Genomic DNA, 10,020 nt, shown 5'->3' with positions numbered 1-10,020 from the left:
TAAGTGCCCCTATGCATCAGTACTCCTGTATCCCTTGGGTAAATTCCTAGCAGTGCTATTGCTGGGTCATAGGGTAGGTCTATTTTTAATTTTTTGAGGAACCTCCACACTGTTTTCCAGAGTGGCTGCACCAATTTGCATTCCCACCAACAATGCAAGAGGGTTCCCATTTCTCCACATCCTCTCCAGCATCTACAGTCTCCTGATTTGTTCATTTTGGCCACTCTGACTGGCATGAGGTGGTATCTGAGTGTGGTTTTGATTTGTATTTCCCTGATGAGGAGAGATGTTGAGCATCTTTTCATGTGCCTGTCTTCTAAAGAAGACATCTTTAGAGAAGTGTCTATTCATGTTTTCTGCCCATTTCTTCACTGGGTTATTTGTTTTTTGGGTGTGGAGTTTGGTGAGCTCTTTATAGATTTTGGATACTAGCCCTTTGTCCGATATGTCATTTGCAAATACCTTTTCCCATTCCGTTGGTTGCCTTTTAGTTTTGTTGGTTGTTTCCTTTGCTGTGCAGAAGCTTTTTATCTTCATAAGGTCCCAGTAATTCACTTTTGCTTTTAATTCCCTTGCCTTTGGGGATGTGTCGAGTAAGAGATTGCTACGGCTGAGGTCAGAGAGGTCTTTTCCTGCTTTCTCCTCTAAGGTTTTGATGGTTTCCTGTCTCACATTCAGGTCCTTTATCCATTTTGAGTTTATTTTTGTGAATGGTGTGAGAAAGTGGTCTAGTTTCAACCTTCTGCATGTTGCTGTCCAGTTCTCCCAGCACCATTTGTTAAAGAGACTGTCTTTTTTCCATTGGATGTTCTTTCCTGCTTTGTCAAAGATGAGTTGGCCATATGTTTGTGAGTCTAGTTCTGGGGTTTCTATTCCATTCCATTGGTCCCTTTCCTTCTTTATAAGTTGGGGTTAACTTTTTCCTCAGACCTGATGTAAGGATTATAGGAGATGGTAGGTAAAGTAAGTAGCACTATCTCCTTCAATTCTTTTGTTTGTTTATTTTTGAAAGAGAGACAGAATGCGAGCGGGGGAGGGGCAGAGAGAGAGAGGGAGACACAGAATCCCAAGCAGGCTCCAGGCTCTGAGCTGTCAGCACAGAGCCTGAAGCGGGGCTCAAACCCACAGACCGTGAGATCATGACCTGAGCCGAAGTTGGACGCTTAATCAACGAGCCACCAAGGTGCCCCTCTCCTTTGATTCTTTTTTTTTTTTTTAATTTTTTTAACTTTTATTTATTATTGAAAAACAGAGAGAAACAGAGCATGAGCATGGGAGGGACAGAGAGAAGGGGAGACAGAATCTGAAGCAGGCTTCAGGCTCTGAGCGGTCAGCACAGAGCCTGACATGGGGCTTGAACTCACAAACTGCAAGATCATGACCTGAGCCCAAGTCGGACGTTCAACCGACTGAGCCACCCAGGCACCCCCCTCTCCTTTGATTCTTAAAAGCACCCTTCTTCATTTATCTCCTGTGACTCATTTAATTATTTTATTTCATTTAATTCCCACACCTCCTTGGAACCTTGGGGTGTGGAGGACTAGCACCCAGAGCTGTTTCATCAGGCTCTCACCTCCAGGTTTTTCTCTCATCTGGTGCATCACTGATAACAAACATGATAATAATTTTCACGACAGGCCTGGCAGTGTGTTGAGTGCTGTGCACACATCATCTCACTTCAAATCCCACACAATTATTAATATTCCCATTTAGTTGATAAGCACATTGAGATTCAGACAGTGTACTTTGCCCAAGGTCACCCAGCAATTAAATGAGGCCAGGCTCGTATTCAAACCCTGGCTTATCTAGCTCTGGCACCTGTGCTCTTAACCATTAACTACACGACAGGCCTTTTATGTGAGGTCTGCTTCCTCAGCAGCCTTGGGAGCACTTTGCGGGCTGCTATTGGAGTATTAACAGCACAGCACTGGAATCGGGCTTATCAGTCAGTCTCTCCCACCAGACAGAGTCTCTAGGGGCCAAGACCTTGTCTCCCTCACCTTTGTCCCCCCAGCACCTTGCGCTGTGCTCAGCACACACTGGGGTCTTCGATCCGTTCTTTCTGCAAATACTCATGCAGTGTTTGCTATGAACCATGCACTATGCTGGTGTTAGGGAAATAGCCTTTGCCAACGCAGAACCCCTTCGGCGCCAATAAAGAGAGATTATAATTTTATCATTGGGTAAACATAGTTACATACATGTCGGGTAGACGTGACTTCCAAGTCTGGACAGGGTTTCACACGAATGCATAGAGAGAAGCAAAGAGAACAATGAAAACTTCTTTCTCAAGAACAAGAGGATGCACCTTGCGACGGACCCTTGTATGTCTGGTGAGCAAGAAATTTCCCTTGAGCTACTTCCCCAGGTAACGTTTATGGCCCCAAGGGTCAGAAGGCCCCCAAATTGGCATTGCAGTAGGGATGACGCTTTTTGTCGGGTGTATTAAATTCTCCAGGTAACACCTCACAGAGGGAGGGGTAGGTAGTCGGCTGCATCCTTCCTGGGAGACAACTGCATTAGTGCAACCTTGCACTAGTCAGCGGGGGGCAGGGTGACAGACTAGGACCCGCTCCCTCGGCGCTGACATTCTGGTATAACGTCAGCCCGCGGGCAGAAGGGCATTTCTGGCCTTTAGGAAAAGCTTCCTCTACGAAGCGTTCTCCAGCTGGAATTCTGGAACTTTAATAAACGCTGAAAGAACGAATGAACGACGAATGACCATCGAGCTGGCGGTTGCCAAGGAGCCAAAGAACATATCTGGCGTCAGGATCGTTATGGACACGGTGGGAGGGAACAGAAACGCGTAGGGCTGTCGGAGACCGGTGCTCTCACAGCCCGCAAGACGAGAGCGATTCCAGCCACACTTTCCACCGCCCGGGGCGGGAGAGGCCAAGGAGGGGCGGGGCGGTGGCTCCAGGGCCACGGCTGGGGGCGGGCCCACGCGGGGGCGGGGCTACGGAAGCCGAGAGGGCTGTGCGGCGTTTAGCTGAGGAAGTGTGCGCAGGCTCGCGGCGCTGGGCGGGCTCGGGCCCTCCCACGCTGACCCTCCCGCCCTCCTGCCGCCCGCACGGGTACCCGCCGCGGCCGCAGCTCCCGGGGCGGAGACACGAGCTCTGGGTCGCTCGGCGGCTCCTGTTGGGTCGGCGGCGTGACGGACTCACTGCGGCGTGTCGTCCGCGCCGCCAAGCTCGTAGCGCGCCCGCCCTCCCGGCCGGCCGGCCGGCCGAGCTCCCGCTTGCGTCCCCCGGCTGGTCCGGGAGATCCGGGCACCGCTTCGACGGCGGCTTCGCCGGACCCGCGACCCCGGTCGCAGCCCGCGCCCCGAGCGGACGCCGTCATGAGGCACCTGCCGTATTTCTGCCGCGGCCAGGTGGTGCGGGGCTTCGGCCGCGGCTCCAAGCAGCTGGGCATCCCTACAGGTGAGCGCGGACGGTCGCGGGCCCCCCTCTGGGGCCCCCCTCCGACTCGCGGGGTTGGGTCAGGTGGGAGCGGGGACGTCAGACGGGGAACTTGGGGCCGAGGGCAGAGGCGACGCCCTCCGCTCCGCCTGGTTTCTGCTTTGTTGAGGCGGGTTGAGGAAACTCGTCCCTGTCCCTGGCTCCGAGCTCACCGAGCAACTGGGCCGGAGGGGTGGTGAGGGCAGAAAGGCGAGCGGAGTTTCGGGACCCCTCTTTCCCGCCTCCCTATCCAACCGAGCTAGAGCTGCCAGGCCTGGCACGCGGCTTCCCCGTTAGAAAACGTAACGTGAACCAGGCTGGTTAGATTGCCAAGCCAGCTGCAAGGTTTTTTGTTCTCTTTAAGTGTCTTGCTAGTAATTGGATGAGAATCAGATCTCCTTTCTGGTCTGTCTGCATTCGTTGCAGTAGGCAGGACCTGATCATGTGTAATTCATCCTGAAAAACACATACCACGGTTACCCCCGGTTGTTGAGCTTGGGACGTAGGCGCCCATATTTGGAGAATAAGAATCGTTTCAAGAGATTCCGAACCTCCTTAAGAAAGCCCAGGTCTAAAAACCCCAGCTGTTCGTGCACCCGTTTTCTTCTGCCTCAAGAGTTAGGTGGTTTTTTTTGGAGATGTTTATACACTTAATTGTTCTTAACCTATCCACATGGAGATGAGAAAGAAAAACCTGAGCCAGACTATCGAAGGAGGGTGGGATTGATAAGCATAGGCAGGGCAGGGTCCTGGGACTCTGGTGAGCCTAATGATTTAGACTATGCTTCCTTGCCTGCGATTTTTATAAAGATTTGCTATGACGCTATTAACCCTCGTAATATTTGTTTCTGTTCTTTAGCCAACTTTCCGGAACAAGTAGTTGACAATCTCCCAGCTGATGTATCCACTGGCATTTATTATGGTTGGGCCAGTGTTGGAAGTGGAGATGTTCATAAGATGGTGGTGAGCATAGGATGGAACCCGTACTACAAAAATACAAAAAAGTCCATGGTAAGAGTTATATCTAGGTCTGTAACTGGAAATGGGATAATGATTTAAGGTAATATTCAGTAGCAGATGCATGTAGAACTCCCCAGTGGTGCTCACAGCATAGTCCAAATGACTAGGCTTTCTGGCAGCGGGACTGAAGGATTTTCAAGTGTTTAGTTACTGTTTGAATGGAAGAGTTTGTCCTCCTTTCAGTGTATCGTGTCTTTGGATCCAAAGTGAATCTCTTAAAATGATCTCTTGTAAAAGGGGGGGGGGTATAATTGGATTGTGCTTTTTAATCGTTCTATTAATCTCTGCCTTTTCTTTGGAGAGTTTAATCCATTTACATGTAAGCTAATGACTGCTGAGGAGGGACTTCTGCTATTTTGCTGTTTTCTAAATGCCTTACAGCCTTTTTGATATTTCTTCCACTACTGCCTTTTGTTTTTTAATTTTTTTTTTTTTTTTTTTTTTTTTTTTGCAGTGACAAATTTTGATTACCTTATTTCCTTTTGTGTACTTGACATAACTATTTTCTGTGCGGTTACCGCGAGGATTGCCTTTAACATTCTGAAGTTACGAATTTTGGTGCATTTGTCTTTCAAGTCCTGTAGAAAATAAAAAGTAGAGTTTCAAGCCAAAATTGCAATATTAATTTTTATAGCTGCCCATGGACTTATCCTCACTGGAGATAAAAGTGAATTACTTATGGGACACCTGGGTGGCTCAGTGTCCGACTTCAGTTCAGATCGTGATCTCATGGTTTGTGAGTCTGAGCCCTTTGTCGGCTCTGTGCTGACAGCTCGGACCCTGGAGCCTGCTTTGGGTTCTGTGTCTCCCTCTCTCTCTCTGCCCCTCTCCTGCTCGTGCTCTGTGCTCTCTCTCTCAGAAATAAGTAAATATTAAAAAAAATTTTTTTAAGTGAATTACTTAAGAGCATGTTTTATAAAATGGAGCTTGCCACAATTAATATAGTTCATTCACTTTTTAATTACTTGCTCATCCTGCTAAGATAGAGCTGCTTACTACACAAATGGTGCTTTCTGATAAAATTGCGAGGTGATGCTTTTTTTTCTTTCCTCTTAAACTACCTTAAGGGCATACCCTTCTGCTCTGTTCACAGTACCCCTACCACTTAACAGCTTAATCTGCGAGATAGGGCTGAGTCTTGGTCAGCTCAGGCGCATGGCAGAAACAGAGTTGGTATAAATTTCAGCGTCCTTGAAGAGTTTATAGAAGTGTGTCACAGTTGAAAACCACAGGACTAAGTGCTGGTAAAAACAGTAGAGATGAGCCAGAACTGCTTAGCATTGTGCTCAATATTTGTGGTATAACACCTGCCTTACTCAGATACAATGTTTACATGTAGGGTCAGGAGCAGGAACAGGACTGATGGAAGCATTCGGGAGAAAAAGTACACTTAGATTTTAACCTGTCTTTAAAAATTTAGCAAGCGTTCATGGTTTCATTTAAATGACCCCCACCGTAAATGCGAAGGTAGTATTTCAAATTTCAGGTATTCTGTGATCTGATGGTAATCTTTTTGATATTTCTTAACTATAGGAAACTCATATCATGCACACCTTCGAAGAGGACTTCTATGGGGAAATCCTCAATGTGGCCATCGTTGGCTACCTCAGACCCGAGAAGAACTTCGATTCTTTAGGTAAAGTTCCATTTGGGTCTTCTTAGGTATTACCGCAGCCACTTCTAATGCTTCTGGTAGTAACAGCACGGCAGGCGAGACGGTATTGGAGCATTTAGTATGTGCCAGGCACTGTAAGTGCCTTACATGAATCAAGTCGCTTCCCCCCACCGTAACCTGAGGAATTATTTTGCCCATTTCACAGGTGAGGAGATCGGCAGAGGAGGGTTAAATAGTTTGCCCAGGGTCACACAAGTATGTGATGCTTCTTATCAGTATCAGTAGGCTGGCTGCTTCTCTCCCAACAGTATGAAGTTAGTGAAATCTCTATTTCCTTTTCGTAGTTCAAGGAACAAGAGAGAATGCTGTCGTGAGTAAAGATGCTTTGCGGTGCTTGAAGTGTCACAAACTAAGTCAATATTTGAAACGTAGAGCATCAAGTATGTCAGCGTGGTGTGGTTGCTTTGATTCTGTTGGAGAGGGTCTTTTACAAATGTAAATACTGAAGAGGCTTGATCGTGCATCTTCCTTCCATTTGGTACTTGCGACACACTTGTTGCTAATGCCTTTCTCCGAGAAATTGCCAGGAGAAGAGGGACATCTTTTGGGTACCACTGATGTTTACGTCAGTCCGGAAGAAGGGACGGGACAAACGTTTATTGGGCGTCTCCCCTGTGCTAAAGGCGCTGCCAGCCTGTGAGCTTTCAGGAGAGTCTGAACGAGTAGAGAAGAGCGGCAGTTTCTCATCGTCTGCCTGCTGTGTTCTCTCTACAGAGTCCCTTATTTCAGCAATTCAAGGTGATATCGAGGAAGCCAAGAAACGACTAGATTTACCAGAACATTTGAAATTGAAAGAAGATAATTTCTTCCGGGTTCCTAAAAGCAAAATAATGAATGGCCACTGATGAAAAATCATCTTACTCTTATTTATTCATTCACTGTGTTCTAGTATTTTACTACTCATAACTCCTCAGTTGTTATATTTTAAAAATCAAACATTTTCCTACAGCTGTGAATTAAACAGTACAATGTACTTACCACGTTATGCTTCAACTGTTCACATTCAATGCATCATGCTATAGCACTAAAACGATCCATTTTAAAAATCAAGCTTCTTTTTTATGCGCTATGTCACTTAAAATGTACCACTAGACAGGTCTTAAGTGTCTTATAATGGGGATGAAATGTATATAATTATGGGTAAAAAGGCAAGTCACTGGTTTTGAGATGAGGACTATAATTCTCATGGTAAAAAGTAGCATGTATGTATCTGTGTAGGATGTGCTGCTAACTAGGGAAGGCTTGTAAATAAGTGCATTCACCAGAGCTTTGAGAGTTTATTGTAAGCCTAAGGGGGAAAATCCATACTTTATATTTTTGATATCTGGTATGTCAATAGATTACAAATAGACATGTGGGGTTTCACTGTAGTCAGTCAGTTCCTCTTATGAGGTCAAATCATTGTACTGTGTTCCATTTTTGTTGACAGCTGACTCAGTTCCAATTGGTCTAGACTTCCTCTTCCTATCATCTGTCTCCTAGAGCAGTAAAGTGAGTGTTTTTCTAAATCCCTATGTTGCATTTCTGTGTGGTATGACATTTGTCCTTTTTAGGGTCGATGGTCAACGTTTTTCTTGATTTGGGTTCTGTTCTCCTTGAAACAGTTGTCAATGTCAGGGTTATTTTTGTTTGTTTGTTTTCCCTATTCCATTTAGAATGTTCTACAGCTATACGCTTGGACAAAAGATGGCGCCTATATCATTCCATCCCTTCGCCCCGTGAACAGTGACTAAGTGCAAAGCTGTATTGCATTGCAGGGAAAAAAATGCCCAGAACTTCATCCTTAGGTTTCCTCATGTTTAGGGTGAGCACACAGTGGATGATTTGTATATACCAGTTTCTTGAAGAACACAAACATTTGTTTTCCCCCTAGAGAAGCCTTTTAAGAGCCAATTAAATTATGAAACAGTTATTTATTTTTAATGTAATTATATATTCCTGAGCAAATGTAAACTGTCGTAGCTGTGTACGCACAATGTAATTTAACGCTAAACAGTGCTTGTAGCTTGGGGAAAAGGCATACGTAATAAAGCTTTAGTTAAATAATCCTCACGCTATGCATTTTTTCTTCCTCCTAACTAAGAAGCAGTATTTGGCTACTTGGGACACTGTTTATATTGGCAGAAAATTGAAGTCTTTGGGTATTTAGGAAATTGAGACGACAGCTTGTTTGGCCCCCCCTGAAACAGTACATTGTGCTCTCGTTCGCTTAAGCACCAGATTTGGCGTGGGGAAGGCGAGCAGGAAGACAGAGAAGGTAATTTTAAAAGTAACTCACCATCGAGCATTTTCTCTAATCGGCATAGAGAACTGATGTTAACAAACACATAAAGCAGAAAAATACCTAAAACATCTGGAGAAAGGGGAAGCATGGGCAAATTTAGTTGGATTGTGTTTTTCTGTTTGGTGTATGAATTTATGGCGGACAATGTAGTGTGTGTCTTACTTCCTTTATGAAAATACTTAGGAAATGTGATTTGATGTTAGGGAGCCTGTGCTTGAAAGAAGCCTCGATTATTAGTGGCTTTCCAAAGCAAAGGTAAAAACAGACATGGAAAGTGTAAAAACGGATTTGTATTTGTATAGCCTGCTGCTAATCATGTCCTCACTAAGTGTGTGGAAAGTCTTTGCTGTTGTCACCTTGCAGTTTGAAAATTGTATATCGTGAGGTGCAGGAGTTAATAGTGTCTACACTTCTTAAAGTTTTACGTGGCGTATGTATGATGAGAAATTGCAGTAATACCATTTTTTATTAATCTGAATGGTTTCAGGCCTTGAAATAAATCTGAACCAGGTGATGTTTCTTTGCACCTTTTGCCTTGTGTGTATCTGAGTCCCTCCCTTGCCGGCTGCTTGCCGGTGGGTTGGAGGCCTGCATAGCGGTCGCGGGCGGCATCTGGAGGGAGGGGCTGGCGTGCAAGGGTACTTCTAGAGCCCACCGCCTTGCCTTCACGGGCTGCCGTGTGTGCCCGCGGCACCGTCACGGGCTTCTTTCGAGAGCCTTCTGTTCGCACGGTGTCCGTCCTCAAAAGCCTACTTTCTGAGGGTGAGGGTCCCCGTTATGTTTTAGAGTCACAAGAGCCGGGGGAGTGTAAGTGGGTGTGAGTTCCCTTCCGTAACTCCCGCTGCAGAACGGGGTCCTGCGGTCTCCATGACTAGCAGTCCCTTGGAACTCTCGCCTGTGTCTAGTGTATGCAGGGCCGCGCAGGGGTTCTTGCAGGACTGCCTCCAGCGCGCTCAACGACGGGGGTCTAAATGTTCGTCGTTGAGGCTCCTCTGTGACAGTTGCGATCAGGGAGACAGAAGCGGGACATGTACTTAGAAGTTACGAGGACCGTGTTGCTTTCCTGGTAAAAGTGCTCGCCTTTTCCTGTTCCTCCCTGACTTGGAAAATGGTCACGAGGCTGATAGAGGAGATCCAATCTGACCTTCAGAGACCGAGCTGGGAAATAAATCGACCCTGTAAAGAGATGCCGTCCTAAGCAAGGGTTGGCAGAAACCCACTACAGAAGCATACAAAGATGACAGACCCAGGGATTTATCCGAGTTGGAAACGACTTTAATGTGTGTAAAAAAATGAGAGTTAGGGGCGCCTGGGTGGCGCAGTCGGTTAGGCGTCCGACTTCAGCCAGGTCACGATCTCGCGGTCCGTGAGTTCGAGCCCCGCGTCGGGCTCTGGGCTGATGGCTCAGAGCCTGGAGCGTGTTTCCGATTCTGTGTCTCCCTCTCTCTCTGCCCCTCCCCCGTTCATGCTCTGTCTCTGTCTGTCCCAAAAATAAATAAACGTTGAAAAAAAAATTAAAAAAAAAAAAAAAGAAATGAGCGTTAAGGGGCGCCTGGGTGGCGCAGTCGGTTAAGCGTCCGACTTCAGCCAGGTCACGATCT

General features: G+C 46.5%; 1 protein-coding gene across 2 annotated transcripts; it reads left to right on the top strand.

Annotated features, from left to right (window-relative positions):
• The first annotated feature begins 2,967 nt into the window (after positions 1–2,967).
• On the top strand, positions 2,968–8,945 carry RFK (riboflavin kinase). Of its 2 annotated transcripts, none has more exons than XM_043565359.1 (4): positions 2,968–3,422; positions 4,300–4,451; positions 5,994–6,096; positions 6,850–8,945. In XM_043565359.1, the coding sequence occupies exons 1-4, from the start codon at positions 3,341–3,343 to the stop codon at positions 6,978–6,980; spliced, it is 468 nt and encodes a 155-aa protein (XP_043421294.1). In that variant the 5' UTR covers positions 2,968–3,340; the 3' UTR covers positions 6,981–8,945. The 2 variants fall into 2 exon arrangements, with proteins under 2 accessions (XP_043421294.1, XP_043421293.1); XM_043565358.1 differs by having other exon boundaries at positions 2,994–3,422; positions 6,420–6,925.
• Positions 8,946–10,020: the final 1,075 nt, after the last annotated feature.

The sequence above is a fragment of the Prionailurus bengalensis genome, chromosome D4 (genome assembly GCF_016509475.1).
Source record: "Prionailurus bengalensis isolate Pbe53 chromosome D4, Fcat_Pben_1.1_paternal_pri, whole genome shotgun sequence".
NCBI lineage: Eukaryota > Metazoa > Chordata > Mammalia > Carnivora > Felidae > Prionailurus > Prionailurus bengalensis.
Note: the sequence above shows the minus strand (reverse complement) of the source record. Positions and strands in the feature narration are given on the sequence as shown.